The sequence below is a fragment of the Tyto alba genome, unplaced genomic scaffold (genome assembly GCF_018691265.1).
Source record: "Tyto alba isolate M040663 unplaced genomic scaffold, T.alba_DEE_v4.0 Super-Scaffold_41, whole genome shotgun sequence".
In the NCBI taxonomy this organism is placed as follows: Eukaryota; Metazoa; Chordata; class Aves; order Strigiformes; family Tytonidae; genus Tyto; species Tyto alba.
This window is the reverse complement of record NW_024881317.1, coordinates 1,688,055-1,709,732: the sequence shown is the minus strand read 5'-3', so window position 1 is coordinate 1,709,732 and position 21,678 is coordinate 1,688,055. Positions and strand designations below refer to the sequence as shown.

Below are 21,678 nucleotides of genomic sequence, written 5' to 3'. Positions count from 1 at the left end.
TGGTGAATTGAATGTTTTTGCTTTCCCTCTCTGCACAGAGCTCTTGTCGAGTCAATGAGAGACCTCCACAAGTCTAGCGTGCTGGGAAGCAAGCACAGCAGCCTGGTGAGTGTCCCGCGCAGGGCATTTTAATAAGGCTGGGACAGAGAGATGCATAAAAACAGCAGCTGAGCCTGAGCAAGCCAAGAGCCCAACTGGCTGGCTCTGCTCTGAAGGTCCCTTGGCGCAAAAGAGAAACCACTTAATTTATACCGGAGACTCGGCATTTCTTAGCCCGTCTGCTTTTAAGTCAAGCTCAGGCTGCAAACGCGCCCGGGTGCCCCGGCTGAAGCCTCAGTCCCGCAGCAATGCTAAACCTGGACTTTCAGTCCCGTTTGGTGGCTGAATTACGCCTGCACACTGCGAACATGTGTTGCTCTCTGTGGCGGAATTGTTATTAAAATGAAGAACGGGATGTGCCTAAATGTTAAATCTTACCGAGCCTCGTTAGCATGAAAGCCATTAATGTGAACAAAAGCCGTTTTCAAGGTTGAATTGAGAAGCATCAGAGCATTAGAGTACTGGAGAGATCAAAATCAGCATTTGTTTGGCTCTAATCTAATGTGCATGGAACAATAAGCATTTGATGACTAATTTTGGCAATGCTGGGTATCTTATCAAAATATAGCTGTTTAATTTCAAGCTTTTCTTTCGGGAGTGGATTCCTGCAGTATAAATCCTACATAAATGCTTTGCTAAGGCACCGGGCGTGCGCTGAGCACATCCCACCCTCCGTGCCCGGAGGAGCCCGGGCGGGACACGTCTCGGGGTGACACCGTCCTGCCGCAGCCCGCCAGCGGCTCTGCCAGCTCCTGCTTGTGCATTTTCCCCGCCGAGCGGAAAAAAAATATTGGCTTCGCTCAAGCAAAGCCAGCGGGGAGGGGGGGTTGGGGCAGGGAGGCGGCTTGCGCGGCGGGGCTGGTGTTTTGCTGTTTGCCAGCGTTGATTTAGGGTATGAGCATGAGCACAGCACCGCTCATCCCAAATCCCCTGCCCCCGGGTGTTGCGGGACCCGGGCTCCCCCTCAAGTCCATGGCCAATATTTACCACGTCCCTTGGGAAGGGCTTTAATCCCCTCCTCTTGGCCACGAGGCTCCTCAATCCAGTGCTGAGTCCCACTGGGAGCCTCGGGACCAGAGCAGGATTGTGCCCGCCTCGTGGGGCCTTTGGGGACGGTGTCTCTGTCCTGGAAGGCACATGGCAGCGAGTCAAGTGGTGGCTTTTTCCTCTAAAATAAGCCCTGGTGAGCTATTTCGACGTTTTCTTTCTTCTCTGCACGAGGGAGCTGTGAGGAGTGTCCCTGGGCCAGGGCAGGGGGGGGATCGGGCAGCCCCTGGGCTTCCTACAAAATGAAGCCATTTCCTTGGTTAAGACCTGCCGAAAAGCAGCTCTTGTTTTAGCCCGGTAACCCTTGGTTGCCTTAATGGCTGGTCGATATTTGAAATGTCAAACTCGAGCACCGCTGACCTTTCTGATGGAAAACAACTTCTGCCCGGCGGCTCCCAGGGATGAGCAGGCAACATGTTGGCTCTGGAGAGGAGAGATGGAAAGTAACCCCCATGCAAAGGGGGGGCACGGGGGGCAGCGAGGGGGTGGGTTTCAGTCGTATTTGCTTGCTTCGTACAAAACTCTGCCTTGATTTTAACCGGAAAGCCTCAGATGGGAAATGCTCACCAGAACCTCTGCCTGCACCAGGAGTGAGCAAGAAAAAGGGGAATAATGTGATTTTGGAAAGGCACTGTCTCCTGGAGTGCCACAAAACCCCTCCTGAAAGCCCCAGATTTTCTAGGCAAACAATGAATGTCGGATTTCCTTTTCCCAACACGTTTTTTCATGCAAACCTCTTTTTTTCTCGCCAGTTAACCATAACCCTGATACTTAACCATGTGCAGAACAACAAATTGGGGAGTCACGATGAAGGACGGCCGGTTTCCCATTAAAAACCACTCTAAGGCCGTGGGAGATGCTCCGTGCCATCGCGGCAACCCAAAGAGCTGCTGTAGGTGCCACGGCCCCCTTGTCAGCCTGGGGGGCACAGTGTGAAGGAGAAAGGTCTCCCACTGTATCAGGGCTGGGGGGGGGATGGTATTGCCAACCCCCCCAGAATGCCTCCTTGATACAGGTGAAAGTAGAAATTAATTTCTCTGTAAAGCTTTCATGACCGGGGCAGATTAAACGGGGCTATATATAGGATATAGAGATTTTTTAGGGATTACAGTCCACTGTGCTGTGTAACTGCCTGTCGCAGCGTTAGGGGCTCTTTGCGCAAGCTCTCCCTCCCGGCTGCTGTTGCCAAGACTCCCGATGCTTGAAAAGATGCATTTAAAAATAAACACATTGAGACAAGAGCTGTGTCCTGCTGCTGCTGGTAGTAGGCAAAGGCTGGAGCTGCCAGCAGATCAGAAAAGCCTCCAAAGAGGGGCTGGGTTTTTGCTTCTTGGTTCTTTTTCTTTTTTTTCCAGGCGAACGGCAGCGCCGTTCGCAGGGGATGTGGGCAGAGCCGGTCCCCGTGGGGTTTGTGGGGGCTTTTGGGACACGTGGGTCAGATCCGCCTGCAAAATAAAAAGTTTGGGTTTATTTTTCTTTTAATGCAATCGCTCCCGAAGCCGCCCTCTGCTGTAAAACTGAATGGCAGCCCGAGACACCCACTTAAAAGCTTATTCCCCCACCCTGCAAGAAGCAGGAGGTCGCGGGGTGCCCAGGACGGGGCAGCTCTGGGCTTGCAAAGCCGCAGGCTTGCTTTGCCCCTCGTCCCGGGATGCTCCCCACGCCGCTCGGGCAGATGCTCATGTGTCAGCCCTGTGATACACGGTGCGATATCGCAGCTCCCAGGATAGATGGGGGAAAAAGAGAGGGAAGTCAAGTCCCCCCAACCTCCACCCACGAACCAGCCTGAGCTCTCAGAGAGGAAAACTTGCCCGTCTCTTCCCGGTACGGGGCTGCAGCCGCAGCTCAGCATCGGCACCTTAATCCAGCCCCGTTGTGCAGGGAAAATCTCTTGCTCAGCGACCACCGCTGCACACTCCTGTCCATCCTCCCCCCTTATCTGCTTTTGCAGTGGAGCAGGGTCAGTCAGATCTTAATGCAACTCTGAAAGGTGCCAGGGAGCGCGGCAGGCTTCACCCAGAGCTCCGAACGCCCGGCTCCTTGCCTATAATATTGTCCCTGGGGTCTTCCCCCGCCCCCCCAGGGCTGTGGGCTCTCCTCTGGTTTTGAGGAACAGCACAAAAACTGACACGACGACACACAGAAACAAGCCGGCGCTCCTCGGCATTTCTCCTCCAGTGAAACAGTTTTGCTAAACGAGGGATGTACCCCCCCAGCCTGGGTGCCCGGCTCGGCGCGGATGCCCGGCGGTGGCAGATATCCTTGCTGGGATTATGAAACCTCAATGAGCTGCTTTGTTCTTTTGTTTGGAGAGGAGGAGCGGGATGGCAGCGCTGGGCGGCTCTCCCCTCCGCGGGGCTGCTGGGGAGAGCAGGGGTAGGGGAGGAAGGGCAAAGAGATGCTCTGCACTCGCCTGTATCCCTGCTCCGGCCTTCCCAGCTCACCCATTTTCTGCCCTGGCTGTTGTCACAAGGGAGATTTCCACCTTCCAGTTTGGGATTTTAGGACACGCTCTTCCCCTCAAACGCTTAAATGGGTAAAACATTGCAATGAGCCTAAAAACGCCGGAGCGGAGCTGCTGCTTGTTTCATGTTGATGCTGAATGTCGTGATTGGGGATGTGATTTATTTTATTGTCTCACTTCAAAGTGCTTTGTCGTATTCTCGTTTTTCGTGTAAGTTTTGCTCAACCCAAAACGAGGGAGGAGTTTTGTAAGGAAAGGAAAAACCAGAGTCCAAGAATAATGCAGAATGAGAATGAGCCTTGGAAATGGTGGCACGTTAGTCTGATTCTGGAGATGGATGGAAACAACTCTAATAAATCAATAACACTTTTTTTAATGCCTCTGAGAGCGAGGTGGAGGAAAAATAAAAATGCCCATTAGCGCCAGCAGAATGTAGAGAATGACTCAAAAAGCGAGTTTCGTAAAAACTATGTGCTGTAGGATTGCAAGTGCTTGGGATAATAACTTCCAGAATGGCTGGATGTCTCCGTGTACAAACACTGGTGCAAAGCCCCCGGCCGCTGTCGCCGGCCCCCCGGGAGGAAGCGTGGGGCAGAGGGGCCGGCGTGGGACCGCGGCTGGGGCGCTTTTTCAAGCCTTTCCTCTCCCGCTTTGTCTCGCCCAGTCGAGCTCCTTTGGGGAAGGGGCTGTTTTCCTCCCCACCTGCAAAGTGCTCGGTGCCGGAGGGGAACGCTGAGCGGCGTCCCGCCGGTGTCTGAAGCATCTCCCCCTCCTCTCCAACCCCTCCTCATCTTCAAAAGCCTTCGCTGGCTCGGCCAGGAAATAGGATGTTTGTCCAGCCCTGAGCTCCAGCGTGGCCCCTCCGAGCCTGGAAACCCTGGGGAGTGAAGGACTCTGCAAAGCAGCACGTGGAGGGAAAATAAATAAGTAAATAACAAAACTATTTCCCGCTTGAAAAGACACCTCTACCCTGGATTGCAGAGGCTGCGGGATAAGAGATTTTCATCCTCCTGGCTAGAAAATTCGACGTGTTTTCAACATTTTTCTATCATAACACGGTGTTTCTTGTGAAACCGTGTATTTTGCGGGGAAGGCTTCCCACGTGCAACCCACCGGCAGCCGTGTTTGCAGCGCAAGGGCTGTGCATCGCCCTTCGCACGTCGGGTTTTCATTGACTTTCTTCCACCTGGCATCCCCAAGGTCCCTCGGTGGCCTCGTGTGTGGACTTGCATCCTCCGGGAGCAGCTGGGAACTGGGGAAATCCTTCCGGATCGGAGCCGTGGTGGCCCCGGCAGCGCTGCCACGGGCTCAGCGCCGCGGCCACCACGGGCTGCCGGCAGAAACCAAAGGGCTCCCGCTGCTTCCCCCATCCCCTGGATGCTTGGAAGCCCCATGAGACGCACCTGTCTGCAGACACCAGCTTCGAAGAGAAGGTTTAAATATATCTCGTGGGGAAAAATAAGTGGAGGAAAAAAAAATAAACGGAAAAATGAAGCTGGCCTCTGCTCGGAAATTCGAAGTTTTCATCGACTTAGAAATGAAATATCACTCATGAGAACATCCAAAGGGGATGGGAAGCTGGGGATTTTTTTTTTCGCAGCTGGAAGAGCTCGCTAGGTTTTTGTTTGTAGGCAATGCCTCCTGCAGCCCAGTGGGCTCTGCGGGGAAAGGGCAGAGCGTGGCAGCGCCGGGTGGGCAGATCCCTCCACGCACCAAACCCGGAGGGGGTAAACGGCACCGCAGAGCAAGACGCCGCTTCCCCCGGGTGACTTTCCAGCTGGGGAGCACGACCTCTGCCAAAGCCATCTGCTCAAGGACCGGACACGAAGATGATCTTCTGAAAGCGGGCTTTTGCTGCCCGCCCCCCTTCTTGAGCACCTCACTCCAGCGACGGGACCAAACGCCGGCGGGAGCTGCCTGCTTCGGAGCCAGGCGCAGGGGCAAAAGGGGCTGAGCTTTTCGTTTTCCAGCCCCAAAATCTCCCATCGGCCCCAAATCGCTCTTTTTTCCCCGCTCCTCCCGCACTGCAGCACCCTCTCCATCCAAAGGCTGATGCTCCCCGCAGCAGGTGGGACTGGGACCTCCACGAGCCCCCCCCCCCCCCCCAAATCCCCAGCTCTCCCACGCGGCACAGGGAGCTATTTTTGGCACGGGAAAGCCTCCGCCGGCTGCCAAAACCAGAAATCTGCAGGAAAGGGCCCGGCCGGGAGCCACCCGCCGCACAATGCCGGCTCTGGGCAGCTCTGAGCCCCTTGCCAGGGATTTTGCCGGCGTTTCCGGGCTGTCTGCACCCCCAGGGCTGCGGGGCAATGCGACGCTATTTACAGGAAATACTGACTGAGGTTAAAGGAAAGAAACTCTGGATTTCTCCAGCAAAACAGGCACTTGAGCTTATTGCTTCCTCCCGGCGTGGCGGGGGCTGTGTGGAGGCTTGCCCAGTTTTTGGTGAAAAGAATAAAAGAGGGAGGGCTGGGGGGAAAAAAAGAAAAAGAAAAAAAAAAAAAAAAAAAAAAAAAGGAGATGCAAAAGTGCTGAGGTCCTGGAAGCAGCATCACCCTCGTGGCTGGGGACCGAGGCGGGTAGGGAGCATCACACACGTGAGGATCCACAATCAGGGTAAAAATACATCTCTGGGCTGCTTGGAGCTCGTTTGTGCTGCTGCTTTGTCTGGCAGTGACTCGTTAAGCTGAATTTCTGGATGCAGAAGATATTGGAAGCTCCTTTACTGCTACTCCCCATGTGGAGGAGGAGTTTGTGCAGGGTCATCCGTGGGGTTTCTCCTGCGTGGGGATGTGCTACGAGTGCATCTGAAAAGTTTAGTGGGGGCAGGAATGAGCAAATGGCCCTTTCAGTAGAATTTGGGGCTTTTTTGCAATAGGTCCAGAGCAGAGGAGCAGGGATGGCAGAAGTGAGAGCAAAGTCTTGCGATCATGGAGCAAATCGAGAGGTTAAAACATAGCGAAATCCATTTTGGCGCTTTTTTAACGTTATAAAAAAATTTCATTTCGCTATGAAAACTCATCTGTTCAGACAAAAGAAAATGCAGGATTTAGTGAAACTCTCGCAAGCCACTCCTCAAGCTGCGGTCAGGGTGTTTTTCCTTGCCCTGCCTGGCTCCGAGCGCTTGGGTAGGTTTGGCAAAGATTCACAGTGCTTTGTTGGACGTGAGTCTGCATTTTTTTCGGAGCAGGACCCTTTCCAGCCAAAACCGTCTCTCTGCTCTTGTTTCGGGTTAAATCCTCAAGTATCTGTGTCCTTTTTTCCTTGCAGCCTGGGGATTGCCGGCAGCATCGCCGCCCCGGCGCTGCCGTGCGTCCTCGGAAGGATGCTCCGGGTGGGGTGGAAAATCCAGCTGGGATTTTGGGGGGGGGGGGACACGACGGGTGGGTACAGGGTCGAGGCAGCGCAGCGGGATCCTCACAGAGGTCCCTGCAACACGTCCCTCGGCATCAGCCCCGGAGTGCACGGTGCAGGATATTACCCGCCGCCGCTCCTCGCTCTGCCTTTTGCCCCAAAGCCGTGAGTTAAGCCGATTGGGCTCGTTCCGTGCGAGTTTAGAGAGGGAGACACGACCGTTTCCAGCCTTAAAGCATTCCCCTTTCCTACTCGGGAGACGCTGCTCAAACACGCCGTGCTCCCAACCCGGCGCTGAGTTCGGGTGGAAGCAGGGACTCGGGGTTTTTTGGGGATTAGAGCAGCTACCGGAGCGTTCCTGGGGTGTCGCCCCTCGCCGAGAGATGCTCTCAGCCAACGCTGAGGTGCACACTTACACGCTTTTGTGAATAGATGCTGGTTATGGAGACGCAGGCGGCTGCAAGTCCTCAGGCGTGCAATTACCCTGTGTTTGGCTAGAGCTGAGTACTTGGTTGCTCTAAGGTGGCTTAAACACTTATGCTCTTCTGCACACTCAGAGTGCCTTACATATTTAGAGATTTTTATCCTAAACACTTGTGCTACCATAAGGAGCGTTCGAAAGAAGGCTGAAATGAAAAAAAAAGGTCCTTTTTTTTTTTTTTTTTAATTTTTTCTCTTTTCTTTTTTTTTTTTTTTTCTTAGAAGAAATGGTGAGGGCGGCCGAAAAGCGCCCTCGTTTCTGCGCGTGCAGCTGCAGCGCTGGGGCTTGCTCTGGGGAAGCAGGATGAGACAGTGGGTCCTTGGGGTCCCTGGCCCACCGGGATCAGCTGGGGGGGTCCCTGGGAGCTTCCCAGCCCCGGCAGCGACAGCAGCGGGGGCCCCCGCGGTGCTCGGGGTTAGCCCCCGCGGGGACACCCGTGCAAAAGAAGCTGAGGGAGCTGAACGCAACGCGCGAGCGGCTCTCTGAGGCTCGCTCCCTGCTTAAGTGCTCTTGCTCTGCCCCGATGCGTGCTCTCACGCGGCCCAGGCCAAGCCATTCCCAAGACATCGCATTAAAAGCCTTAATTCATTTGTCGTACGCACATGAAGTAGTAGTGCTGCGTGTTCTGTAAGCAGTTCGTGCTGGCAAGGAGATCGGCTTAAATTTTGCAACAGTAGAGAGCCTCTTAATGCCTGTCGTGAGTTGTACCTTGCACCAGGGAGACATCTTACGTTTTTTTCCAAGGGTGTTCTATTTGCAGATCTGGGCTGCCTCCCTATTGCCGCGTCTCGTCGGGCAAAAACCCCCTATTGCAGCACGGGTTGGAAACGGGAAAGAGACAGCCCGGGTGGGGGGTGTTTTCGGGAGGCTGAAGCCCTCTGCCTTTGCCCCGCAGATGTCATGGCGCCCGCAGTACCGCAGCTCCAAGTTTCGGAACGTCTACGGGAAGGTGGCGAGCCGGGAGCACTGCTTCGACGGCATCCCCATCACCAAGAACGTCCATGACAACCACTTCTGCGCCGTCAACGCCCGCTTCCTCGCCATCGTGACGGAGAGCGCCGGCGGGGGCTCCTTCCTCGTCATCCCCCTCGAGCAGGTAAGAGGTTTGGCCCCGGAGGAGGTGACTCCGACCCGGAGCAGGTCCCTAAATCTCTGTCCCTGAGCTCCATCCCGGGAATATCCATCTTCAGCAGGATGTGTCGAAGCCCCCGCTGTCCTTTACCGGGGTTTTCTTGGGTGGGGAAGGGAAGATTTAGAGCTGCCTCAGTGAATGGGGTTAAGAAAACAAAATATTTGTTAAACACATTTTTGGCATCTCTCAGCGAGCACGCGCCGGCGGGGCGGGCGCAGGGCACATCTCCACCCTGCCCGTTTCCAGTGGCAGAGGCCGCTGGGGTTTGTGACCCCGCTATTTCACCAACACAGCTCCCAGAAAGCCCTTACCCTTCGTTTCAGCTTGTCCATATGACCCCGGCCCCCCAAATTGGATCGCCCTGAGAGGGCGAGCCCGCCTGCGCACCCACTTTTCCTGTTGCAAAACCCCAGGGGGCTTTTGCTTCGTGTGCTGCGGCAGGCGCCACCTCGCGCAAAAATTTCTTTTTAAGGCTCCCTCACCCCGCTGGAACCCCGCGCGAGCCCCCGATGCCCAGGAGCCACGTGCTGAGCTTGGGTTTGCAGCCGGACCCGTCCGAGCCCCTTCGCACGGGAGAAGCAGCACGTACACCTCTGCACTTTTGCAGCACGCAGCCTTTCTCCCCACCGCGCTGTGCTTTTGCTTCCCCGGCTAAAAGTTTCCCCGGCTCCTCGCGTCAGCGCCCACATCTCTCGCTCATGCAATTTTAAACTCCCGTAAATTCAGAAAAGCTTCAGAAGCCGCCCCGGGGGGAGCCCGTGGCATGCAGCCGTGGCTCCTGGCCGAGCACTCATCGCCGCGGCAGACACAAAGCCGCATCTCTTCGAGGAAGAGCCGGGCGGCAGCGACCTTGAACGTGAAATAAATAATCCCTTCGCTTCGCTTTGCTCCCGGAATGTGAGCGCAAGGCGCTGCCGCGGGGTACCGGGGTTGCACTGATGCTGCTTGTTGTCCCGCCTGGAGCTCCAGCTCCCAGCTGGCACCCACATCCCATCCCCGGCCCCCCCCCCCCCGCCCCTCGCCCCACGGCTCGTGGGCTGCAGGAGGGGACACGGGGGGGCTCCCGCTCCCTCATTCTCAGGAGCATTTTTGACATCGGAGGAGCTGCCCTCACTCCCCCTCCAGGATGCACCTTCCCCATGGAATTTGAAGCCTACGAAGGCCCGCGAGACGCGTGGGGAGAAGGTGGTTGTCTCTCAGGTTCCCGGACAGCAAAGTCGCAGTGTCAAACCCGCCGGGGTTTCCAACTGGGATGAGAACTGGGAGAGCCAGCTGCGGTGGGATGGAGGAGCGCTCCCCCCCCAGCCTCCCCGAGCCCCTCCGCGCCCCGTCGCCCCCCGCCCTGGCATTCCTTTTAAGACACTTTCCCCATGGAACGTTGACATCTCTGCTGAATTTCCCTTTTAATTTCTGGAGTAGAATCGGCTACAGATGGAAGAAATTATAATCAGCGTTTTAATTGCAGCGCACAGCTTGACTCTTATTAATATTCGAAAAACCGGGAGCTTTGTCTGAGCACTCGGAGCGCTCCAGCCCCATCTCTGCCTCCCTCTCCACGCCACCCAGCCCGAGCTGGGAGGGCGCCTGTCCACACACCACTTGCTCGTGGTCCTAAATCCTGAGCTAATAACTCAATATTGCCAGTAAATTACCCCTTTTTTTTTTTTTTTTTTTTTTTTTTTTTTTTTTCCTGGCAAATGTAGCCCAGCCCCGCTGGGATAAGAGCAGAGGGAGCGCGATGCCGTTTGCAGCCTGTTCCACGCGGAAATCCTGGCAATGCTGCACCCGATAAATCCCAGCTGGAGCAGACTTTGGCACTCCGTGTCAAGCGGCCTTTGTACAATCTAATAATTTCATTATTTTTTTTTTTTTTTAAAATAGGGACTGATTAGCTCATTAAGAGTAAACTAATTTTCTTTGAAAATCAGCAGCCGTCTAATTAATTTGCATCCATATTTAGCCGAACATAATTAAGGTAACCTAGATACTGCAGATCTACTCAGGACTTGATTTGCTGCCACCTTTTCTTTTTTTTTTTTTTTTTTTTTTTAATTTTTATTTTTTTACATTTCTGCCCTCTGTTCCGCTCAGAAATGTTCACCAGAAACCCCTCTGCTGTATGCTCCAAGTGACAATGCATTTGCATACGCCGGGCCATATGTTCCTCTGCCTGCACATCAGAAATGCTGGTTCCTCGCGCCGTTACGTCGCGATCCAGCAGATGTGGAACCGCTTCCGCAGGGCTGTGTAGGTTGGAAAGATGGAGTGCGGCTGCGTTTTGTTCCCCCATCCTTCCCCAACCTGTCCTCCCGCCCCCACCCAGAGAGCCGGGGCAGGATCCCAAATCCTGGATCCTTGGCCACTGGGAACCAGCCTCTCCCCAGCACTGCAAAGGTTTGGTGCTATAAATATCCCTGGAAAGTGGGTTGAAGGCGAATTTGTGCGCTGATGCTCGAGAAAACGATCGTTTGCTCCCCAAAGTGTAGCGACGGAAGGGTTCGGTCCCATCTTCAGCTGAAGGGGAGAGGGGACCGTGATGAAAATGTTTAGTTCGAGTCAGGAGTAACCCAGCCCGGGATGGGCTCCGTCACCACGAGCGAAACGCAGCCTTGCTGAGATGGTGTCGTTCTGCAGGAAAGCAGCTCAGGGCAATTACACCCTCGCCTGTGGTCTGGCAGGGACCCGCTCCCGGCACCGGCCGTCCCCTGGCCCCCGCCTCGCGAAGGGACGCGGGGGCAGAGAGGGGCTGGGCGAGGAGGACCTGTGAAATTACAGGAAAGCCAGGATCTGGGCTCCGTTTTGAAAAAAAAAAAAAAAATTGGTGCCAAAAATCCCAGAAACATCAGGAACGGTGTGGCTACGTTTTTGGTGTTTTGGTTTTTTTTGTTTGTTTGGTTTGGGTTTTGTTTGTTTGTTTGGGGTTTTTTTTTGTTTGTTTGGGTTTGTTTTTTTTTTTTTTTAAGAAGAGAATGTGCTTGATTGGGAGAATCTGAGGTTGGACATTTTACAACCCAAAGAGCCGCGTTTTCCCCAGCGCCGAGCATCAACCCTGAAATCCAAAATTCCCAGCAGCAGCCCAAAGTCACCCACGGAGGAGCTTTTGCCCCTTCTGGGCTTTCAAGCGCCCCACGGTGCGTTTGGGGGCATTTTCAGGGTTATATCAGGAGTGATGAAGCATTTCTGCACCTCTGAAATGAAAGCTGTGACTCTCACGTCCACAGGTGACCCCAGAGCTGGGATGGGGCCGAGCAGCCCCAGGAGCACCCACTCCCCCCCTCCCCAAAGTGTGGGTGGGTTTCCACCCCTAAAACTGTCGCATTCAGCTTCAGTTTGTTTAGTCTCCAAAACGCTTTCGCTTTACCCAAAAGCGTGGGGAGCCCCGCAGCACACGGGCCAGGGAAGGGACAAAACCCACGGCCCTTTTTTGAAGACGCTGTGCTTGAAGCTCTGAAGCGTGGGAGCTGCTCTCCTCCCCGTCCCAGAGCCGGGACGGCTTTTAGCACCAGTTATTTAATGGAAAAATATGGAAAAATAAACCGGGGCGCGTTTTGTGCTGCAGCTCACCTGCAACAACGAGCACCGGGGAAGCTCGGCCAGCTCGTGGGCTGCTCAAAACAGCTGGGGGGAAAAAAAAAAAAAAAAAACTCCATCAGCGTGTGGATCTATCTCAGCTGTGCCTGGTTTAATTAACTTCATATAAATCAGCTGTGGGGGGGGTTGCAGCTTCCTGGGGTGGTGACGGGGTGATCTGGGGGTGCCTTAAGGCCGGGGGCAGGGTGCCCGGTATCGCTTTGCACTGCAACAGGAGGATTTTTGTTTCTCCGAGGGGAGGGAGGGAGCTTGTTTTTCACAGCCGGACAATGTTATCTGCGTGGCTGAAGGAAGCGGCGAGCAGGAAAGGGGGGGGTGGGGGGGGGGGGGGGAGTCTGTTTACACGGAGGAAGCTGAAATCCAGAGTTGTTGCCTGTGGTCGGTTGTGTGTGAGCGGCCGTGGGGCAGGTCCCTCGCCCCCCCCCCCCCCCCCCCCCCACTGGGCTTTCACTGTCTTGCCGTGGATGACTGTGCCCATGGCACGTGTGGGGCAGGAGGGGGGTCCTGGGGGGCTGGTAGGGGACTGATTCCACCCCCCCCCACCCCCAGGGGGACTCCAGGGGTGGTTTGTCTTGGCTCAGGGTCCTGGTGGAATCTGCTCTGCCCGTGTGCTCGTGGCATCGTCACCCAAGGGACCCCCCCCGTGTGTGTGTGTGTCCCCCTCGGTGGGGACACCTACTCGCTGAGGCTGGGCAGAGAACGGGCAAGCTCATCACACAGCTGCTTTCCTTGCTTCACCGGAGCCGCCACGCTTCCAAGTACCGGGAGGTTTTTCTGCAGGAGAAAAATACAGAATTTTCTCTGTGCTCTGAACCAATTCTCATGTCCTTAGAGCTTTTCTACCTTGAAACTCAGGGCGCAGGAGACTTCCTTGGTTTGTACTACTTTTTTGTTTTCTGTGAATTTTTCTCTATCTGATTTTAGCCTGCAGGAGACATTTGCTCGAACTTGGAGTTGGTCTGGGGAGGGGGGGAAGTGAAAATAGGCCTGAGGCTTACAAAAAAGCTGACACTTCAGCATTACTGTTCCCCATCGGAGCACAATCTGGTGTCCCTGCATTTATCAAGGAGATAATGGGAGAGCAGCTGGGGGAAGCCCAGACCTGGGATCTGGCTGCTTTTAAGCATCTGAATCAGTCAAAAAGCGTCAGCATAAAAATCTTAACGCTGCCTTGAAAGCTGGTGGTAGCAAGGTTTGAAAATGTGGGTCCTTGGGAGGGGAAATAGGGATTTTTTTTGCCCCCCCTTAATGCGGCTGCATTTGCAGCAAAGCCTGGGGAAGCCAGAGGTTGGCTTTGCGTGGGCCATCGCAGTGCAGCCCTGCTGCAATTGCCTGCCCCCTCTGCCGGCTAAAATAGAGAGAAACCCCGTCCTCTCTGGGGAAAAGCGGCTTTTTGCTACCAATAAACATGGATTTATTTTTAGTGTCCATAATCCCATTTAACAGGGACATTATACGGGCTTTTGTCTTTTTAATTAACAAGCTCGAGCCTGGGCTACTGCTTTTATGGTGCAGATAAATACTTCCGCAGCGAGGCTTCGGGGTTTTAATCTGTGCAAATTGTTTGTCAGAAGCTGCTGTGGGCATCGCTTTGCAGGATTTAGGCCTGCGGGGGCTCTGTGGGTCCAGCGTGGCTGGAGAAGCTCATCCAACAGTTACCCCAAGCGCAGGTGGCTGCGGCTGCCTGGGCAGACGATGGGATGCTTACAGCCCCCAACAGCGTTTACGTTTTATTTAACGTTCTTTCTATCCACACAAGAGGGGTAACTGATATTTAAGCTTTCATCCTGGGGAAAAAAAAAAAAAAAAAATGGCACTGAACAACGCTGATTTCTTTTCCCGCTTTGTTTTGCATGGTTTAATTGTGTAACAAAAAGAGTAATTCAGTTGTCTAGAAATTGATGCAAATAGCAAGCAACCTGCTCAATCTGGGGCTGTTATCCCAAAGCACCTGTGAACGTGGGCTTTGCCAGAGACAGCATCGTTGTGCCTGGGGAAACTGAGGCACAGGGGGACTTGTGTTTGCTGAAGGAGGCTGAGGCAGAGCTGCGGGGGGGGGGGGGATGGCCAAGAGTGGTTGCTGTTCGGGGGGAGCCTCTCCTGCCGTCCCCTTTTCCCACCCTGTGTCGAGGGTGGCACGGAACGGTGCCCCTGGACCCCAGGGGGTGGGAGGTGCCCAGGCAATAAAATCCACAGGGCCAGGCAGCAATCCTGCCGGGCTCTGCACACCCCCACGCAATGCTACCCTTGTTTAAAGACTAAACTCACCATTTTAGCAGGTGCTGGAGGATGCACGGAGCACATCTCCACCTCTCTCCCCTCCCTGTTTGGATTTCCCTGGCTGGGAAAAGCGGCGGCAATTCCCGCTCGTGGTGTTATTTTCCTGGAGGTGCACATCTGGCCAAATAACCTTTTCACTCGGAGGTGCCAGAGCATGAGCTGAGCTTTTAGAATTTGTTTCCTAGAAAACTGGCTCTCGCTTTGGCGTTTCACTCGCCGTTCTCGTTCACAAGAGCGGTCAGGACGCTGGGCAGCGCGTTCACAACCACCAGGTTACTCTCTGCAGGAGCCAGAAGCACGCTCAGACATTCCCAGTGCCTGGAATTGATGTTCTGATGAACAATATTGTTGATTGCACGCATGGATTTCTTTGGGAATTTTATTTCCCCCCCCCCCCCCCCCCATGAATTTATATCCCTGAGAATCCCTGGACCAGCTTCCAGCCAGGTCAGTCGTGTGCTCCATCCCTCCCGAGGGATGATCCTGCTGGGAATATGTGTCTCCTCAGCCTCCTGGTCAAACCGGGGCCAGGCGATCGCTCCCATCTGGTGCTCTGCAGCCGCTGGAGGCTGGATGAGCATCCTGGCAGAAGGGAGGCTGCTCGGGGAGAGCAGGAAAAGTGGAGCCAGGCTTGAGGCACCTGCCTTTATTCAGCCATGGGAGAGGAACGTCTCCAACTGCAGCATCCTTCCGCCTGCACGGGGGAATTTCCTTGGGGGGTTATTTGTTCAAGCGACTCGGGGCAGCAAGTGCCGTCTCTTGGTGCAGCACCTCCGCTGCTTCAGCCGCTCGCGTTGCAGATGTGCCCAGCTGTGCCCGGAGCCCCCCTCGTGCCTCCCCCCCCCCCCCAACCTTCCCGCGGGGAGGTGTGCGGCCGGCAGCGCGTCCTGGCAATGGGCTTTCTGGGTCCCTGCCAGGGGTTTGTCCCAATTTTTCTCTCGCTTGTGCCCGTTCTGTTTGACTTGGTTCCTAATGAAAACCGGTTAACCTGCAGCGACCTTCCCTTGTACCGAAATCAGCCGGGGATCTGCCCGGGCTCAGGGAAATCTGTGTAATTTCCTCCTCTTTCGCTCTCAAGTAGGAGAGACCTTCTCTAGAAAAAAAAAAAAAAAACCAGCAGTAAATGTATTTACTCTTAAGCTCAGCCACTGGAGACTTGTGTGTACTCAAGGATTTCCTGGGAAACCTTGTAAATCCCTTAAGGCTCAGGCAGCGTTTCCCTGATCCCCCTCTAAAAGCTAATAAGGGATCAGGGAGCATCTGGGGGAAGCTGCTGGGTGAGGAAGGGTGGCCTGGCCAGTCCCCGGGGCTGGTGGTGGTTTCTCCTTCCTCGGGGAGGTTTCTCACCCAGGGACAGGCGCTGGAGGTGCTGGCATGGATGCCGCTGTTGTTTCTGTAAAGTTTTCCGTGTGTGGTGGGTTTGGGGGTAGAGTTGAATAAAGGTTTTCGCGGCGCTCGTAGAGCTTTGTAGGAAATGGGAGCATTTGGAAAACATTCTGGGTTTGTATTTCCAGGGAACCAGGTGAGAAGCAGGTTTTATGAAATACTATGAAGTGATTTGATATTAACATTATTTATCCGAGCTTCCTGCTGCTTGGTTGTAAAGCAAACGTGGAGTCCTGACATCATGAGACCGAAGCTTGTGGTGCTTTAGAGGATGGGAGGTGATCACGCTTCCCATCGCTTGAGCCTGGTGATGGCCAAGGGCTTCACGGAGGTGGATGCTGAGATCAAAATTGCTCGTGAGCTCACGCGGCTTGCTGCAACGCTTTGATGACTCGGAGTGCTTAAAAGTGGCGATTCTAAGAACAAAAGGGTTTTGCTTCTCTTGGTGATGGGGTTCCCCTTCCTGGGGCAGTCTGACCTCCCGGGGCCATGCGTCCATCCCTCCTGGGCTCTGCCCTTTTCCAGCCATTCCCAGGAAAGGTTTCCTTCTCGCTCACCAAGCAGCAAAATACCTGAATTCAATCAGTTTAAAAAAAAAAAAATCATTGTCCTTTTTTGCCCCCTTTCTCCCCCAGCCGTAATACAAATATCTTTCTCCTTTCTCAGGTGCTCCTGATTGCTCCAGCAAAGGGAGGGCTTTGGGGGGCTGAAGTTGCTGGAAGGTTTGATCCTTTCAGCCCATGTTGTGGAAAATGTCTGAGCTGCTGGAGCCCGGAGAGCCACGGCATGCTCTGGCTAAAGGGACAGTATCTGGGTCACCGAGCTTCCCCCAGGCAGGGACAGGGATCCAGTGATCAGAATTCACCGTGGCTTAACACACAGCTGCTGGCAAGCTCCCTCTAAGAATGGCTAAATGGGAAGCTACGGCATCAATCCCTGATTTTTTAAAATGTCTTTCTTTTTATTTCCTTTATTTGGCTGCTCCTCCTCTTTCAGGTGCCCTGGGCACGGACATAACCCACCCCTGCTCGTGCCCAAGGGCTGTCCCTTGCTGCAGGCACCGTGGCAGCTCCCGTGTGCTGGCTGCATTCAGCTAATTTTAACCAAAACTCTTGATTTCCCGGGCAGGAGCTATCCCTAGTAACCAAACTCCGTTTTGTCCTCTTGTAAGACTAATGAATTTTGACAAAAACCATCAAATGTACTTTGCAGAGGAAATCACTTGGCTGGTTGCTCAAAATCAGAGTGATTGCATATTAACTTGTGCTGCTAAAAGGCCTGCCCGCCTGGAATTCAACAGCTGCTGCATGAATTTCTACTCTAGACAGCGTGTTAATGATGTCACGCTAATGCAAATATGAAAACAGGGGGAAAGCTAGATAATCCGAGCTGTTTGGGTAAGTGGGGTCTGCTAGCAGACTTAATATAATAACCGATAAAGCTGTGCTTTGCATCCCATTAATTCACCGGCGGGTCACTGGGCGGTGCTGGGAGGCAGAGCTTCCCGCACTAACGAAGCACCCACGTTGCTGCGTTTCCCTCTACCTTCTCTGGCTCCCCTTGGGGTTTTGCCTTCCCAAATCTTGCCTGCTCGTCCCCGGGGGGGCTGCGTCCCTGCTGCTTGTGCTTTGCTCTATATGATGCTCATGTGCAGGATGAGACCCAAAGCACCTCATCCTCTCTGCAGGGCTGTGGGACACAGGGCTGAGCTCTCCCTGCCTGTGAAAGGAGGGCATAATTTTTTTTTTTTTTTTTTTTTTTTCCTGTGGGAAAACTTAAAAACGTGAAAAATCAGATTTTTTTTCATCGTAACTTTTCATGGCATGATTTTTGCAGTGGCGTTTGGGTGAAGGCAATAGCTGACTCAGGGGCTCTGTGGGTCTCCCCAGGTCCTGAGCATCCCTCAGGGCAAACAGCCCCTCCTGAGTGCCCAGCCCAGCACGGGCACCCAAGGTACCAGGATCCTGAGTGAACGTGAATGCTGGTTTTAGATATTGAGATGTTTTCAGCAAAAAGTAACATTTTCCTAAATCTTCCCCTCCACTTCTTTTGGAAAATTCAATTTAGTGGAAAACTGATTTTTTTTTTTTTTTTTTTTTTTAATCAAATCTGTTTGCTAGGCTCTGCATTGGAAAGACTTTATTTTCATTTCAATGAAGAGTTTTTCTTCCCTAATGATTTCCCTTGCGTTACGGCCTGCGTGCTCTCAGCGCTTGCTCAGTCGCCGCTCCCCCTTGGGCCTCGCTTTTCCTGGGCACCGTTGGCTCCCAGCATGGAGATCTCAGGGGTTTTGGGGGGGATCCCTGAGATTTTGGGGGCCATGCCCCCCCCACTGTGCAGGTTTGGTGTGACAGGGGCTTCCTAAGGGACTGTCTTTGCCACTGTGGGAAAGGAAAATTTAAAATCCCTGGGTGATGTGTACTGTAATGCACTGCCCTTCATCTGGGATGCTCCAGGGTTTGCAGTGGTGCTTGATGCAATCTGGGCGAAGAAAAGTGTCCTGGGGGCAGGAGAGGGGGGTGCATGGCTGGGGGGGGGGGTTTAGGGGACCAGGATGGGGGGTTCAAGGGACCGTCCCTCTGGCCGTGGCATCATCCAGAGCCACCGGCTCTCAGAGGTTTGAGTCACCCTGGCCAAACTGTCAGAAAGTCACTTTGCTAGTGTTTTTTTTTTTAATCCCTAAACCCCTGAAGTGATTCATAAGAGCACTACTGAAGCTCAGGGCTGGGGCATTAACCAGGAAAACGCCCTTTTGGCTGTTCAATAATGTCAGAAATGTTGCTGCCGCGTATCTGGGGCAAAGCTGCCAGGTGAACGCGGGAAGAAAATGTGTTTGTGGATGGCGGGAAGGCAGTTCAGGGTCCAGGGCTGACGTGGCAGCTCAGATCTGACCCAGATTGTTGCTGATGGGCAGAATTATCAGAATTTAGGCTCTGGGAGCGAGGCGAAGCGATGCTGGCGGCAGCTGAAGGAGGAGGCGGGCGCAGCCGCCCCGTCCCGGCTCTTCCATCCATCCCCGCTCTGCCCCCCCCTGAAATTGGCTCTAATAGAGGTTAAAATCACACCAGCAGGTATCAATCACGGAGGGGAAAATGAACCCTGCGCCGCCCGGGTAGGCAATTTGTGTAGCGTGCCCTAATTAGAAAGAGGCTCCTGAGTTAGGAAGCAGTCTTGCGTTAAGTGCTCATCACGGGCCGGCTAACGGGGTCGTGATCCCACCACGGGGAATTCGTGTGTGTTTGTGAGAGGCTGCCTCGACTCCAGTTCACGTACCAAAGGCACCGAGAGCAAGCACCTTCTATTTTATTTTATTTTATTTTATTTTATTTATTTTATTTTATTTTATTTTATTTTATTTTATTTTATTTTATTTTATTTTATTTTATTTTATTTTATTTTATTTTATTTTATTTTATTTTATTTTATTTTATTTTATTTTATTTTATTTTATTTTATTTTATTTTATTTTATTTTATTTTTTTCCTTTCACCTCAATAACTGGAATGACCCATATAACCAAGTCCCTGATGTTTTAAGGCCAGCCTAGTTCTTATCTTATATACATGTCCAAGGGATGACTTAGAGCTCTTGTAGCAATTTGAGCAAGAACTGGGTTTTTCACTAATAACGCCCATGAAGAATGTTTTAAAAGTGATAAAGCAGGCTCAGGGAGGGTTGGTTGTGTATCTCGGTGCCTCGTGTGATGTTTTTTTCTGCATTTCCTTCCCCGCCTGACCGAATCCAGGCAGGCAGAGCTGCTCTGCCCGGGGATCCTGGCTGGCGTTCGCTGGATCCGCGACCGACGGTGCAGCGGGCACCGTGGCTGCCTGGCAATTAGCAGCCGGGTCTCCCTGGGAGCAAATGAATTCAAATAAACCTTCCCAGCAGTGATGGGGTGGGGGCCTGATCCCGGCTGTTGCCCTTAGCTGGGTAAAAAAAAAAAAAAAAAAAAAAAAAAATATGCAGCGTGTTATCCTGGGCATGTTTCTTTGTTCACATTAAATGGAGCCAGGAGCTTGATATGTTAAAAGGTCAGCGCTGGGAGGGCTATGAAATATTTAGTGGCTGTGTCGTGCTGACCTAGTTAGTTCGCACGCTCTGAGCGTGCCAGCACAGGGGAAGAAAAGGCGGTGGGGTGGCCGGTGGGGGGGGGGGGGGGGGCACCCCACAAAGTCCCTGTAAGGAGCAGGGGGGTCCTGCAAAAATTTCCTACTGCGCTGGGGCTGGGCGGCTGCTTGCGTGGAGCACCCCCGCGGGGTTGTGTTCACGGAAACCCTTGCTCAAACGCAGCTGCTCTTGGGAATATTGATGGGGTAAAACCAATCCCCAGTTCAGCCGGGTGTCTCCTCCAGAAAAAAAAAACATCCTGGGGGGGATCTACAGAGCCCTCTCCCCTAACAAGGCTCCAGCCTTAAAAAGGCCAACTTTATCACTAAATATCTTTTTCTTCTCTCTCTCTCTTTTTTTTTTTTTTTTATTTTTTTATTTATTTTAAATTACAGACAGGCCGGATCGAACCAAACTACCCCAAAGTCTGCGGTCACCAGGGCAACGTGCTGGACATCAAATGGAATCCCTTCATCGAGAACATCATCGCGTCATGCTCCGAAGACACCTCGGTGAGCTGAGATGCTTCGGGCTGGCACCCGCAGCTCCGTGCACCCTCCTGCCCTGAATTCAGACACCCAGCAGTGCCGGGAGGGGTCAGGCATCTCAGGAACGGAGAAGGGCGAAGAGATTGATGCAGAGCAACAGGGAAATTGTGCCGCCTCTGCGTCGGCAGCGCAGGGACTGCAGCCGGTGGCCGGCTCCTCCGCTGTCCCCAGTGTCACTTATTGTCACAGCGTGGCTCTTTCTGCGTCCCCCGCTGCAGATAAGCCGTACAGCTGTGCACAATGAGGGTTATTTTTTTATTTTTTTCCAAGCCCAACAGCGATGCTATTATTAATCCTCCGTGCTCTCGGGGACCACAGGGGCTGCAAGTGCTCCCGCGGCCTGATCCGTCGAGCGACACGAGCAAAATGCAGTTTTGCAGGCTGGGGGATAATGACTCAAGTCGTCTTTGCATAGCTGTTACTTGCATCCTCCTCCTTTTTATTTTCTGGACACAAGCCCACCCCAAAGGCTGTATCATAGAGGGAAAAAAGACTTGGTACAAGGGAGAAGATCAGAAACTATTGCCCATTCTGCACAGCCAAAGCCGGGGTTTGGGGTGATCCAGGTTTTCACCAGTTACAAATCTGCCTCACCTAATCCTTAGCGTTTCACTGTATTATCACCTAATGTCTCATCCTCTCCTTCAGTATATTGGCATTTTTTATTAGCTGAAAGGTTGTCAAGGAAGATACTGAGTGGGGAAAAAATTCAGATCATGGCCATGAATCATGGTGAGCTGTCTCCCACTTTAAATTATAACCTTTTATATACAGTCGCCGGGGCGTAGGAGGTGCTGGCAGGGAGGGAGGATGCTGGGAAGACTTCCCGAGCCATCGTTAAACCTGGGAAATTAAGTTAATTGCCCCTGAGGCTGTCTGGTGGGGGGGTTTCCCCCCCTCGATGGGGATGAGTTGGAGGGGAGCAGCCCCGCAGATGGGGGGGGCTCGTGGCTCCCGGTGCCACCTCGTGCCCAGGGTGCTGCTTACAGGCACCTTTGGGTGCTCTCCGCTCGCTCCCGGGAGGTTTAATGAGGTTCAGGCTTTCACTCTTTCCTCCATCACACCCGACACGGAGAGGGCAACGTGTACCCCCTTGTCCCCGGGGCATCGCTCTGGGCTAATCCCCTCCCAGGGGTGACGAGGATTTTCCATCTCGGCGGCGGTTTGACGCTGCCTCGCTGGAGAAGGA

General features: G+C 53.4%; 1 protein-coding gene across 4 annotated transcripts in view; it reads left to right on the top strand.

Moving 5' to 3' along the window:
- CORO2B (coronin 2B) overlaps window positions 1–21,678 on the top strand; it is a 43,260-nt gene that overhangs the window by 13,009 nt on the left and 8,573 nt on the right. For 3 of the 4 annotated variants that reach the window (XR_006166570.1, XM_042803870.1, XM_042803871.1), the window contains exons 3-5: window positions 39–105; window positions 8,341–8,541; window positions 20,337–20,453. Coding sequence is in view for 3 of the 4 variants with exons in the window: in XM_042803870.1 (XP_042659804.1) it covers window positions 55–105; window positions 8,341–8,541; window positions 20,337–20,453 (369 nt within the window). In the remaining variant the exon portion in view is untranslated. The remainder of the gene's footprint in view (window positions 1–38; window positions 106–8,340; window positions 8,542–20,336; window positions 20,454–21,678) is intronic. The other variant, XM_042803872.1, reaches the window with a different exon arrangement.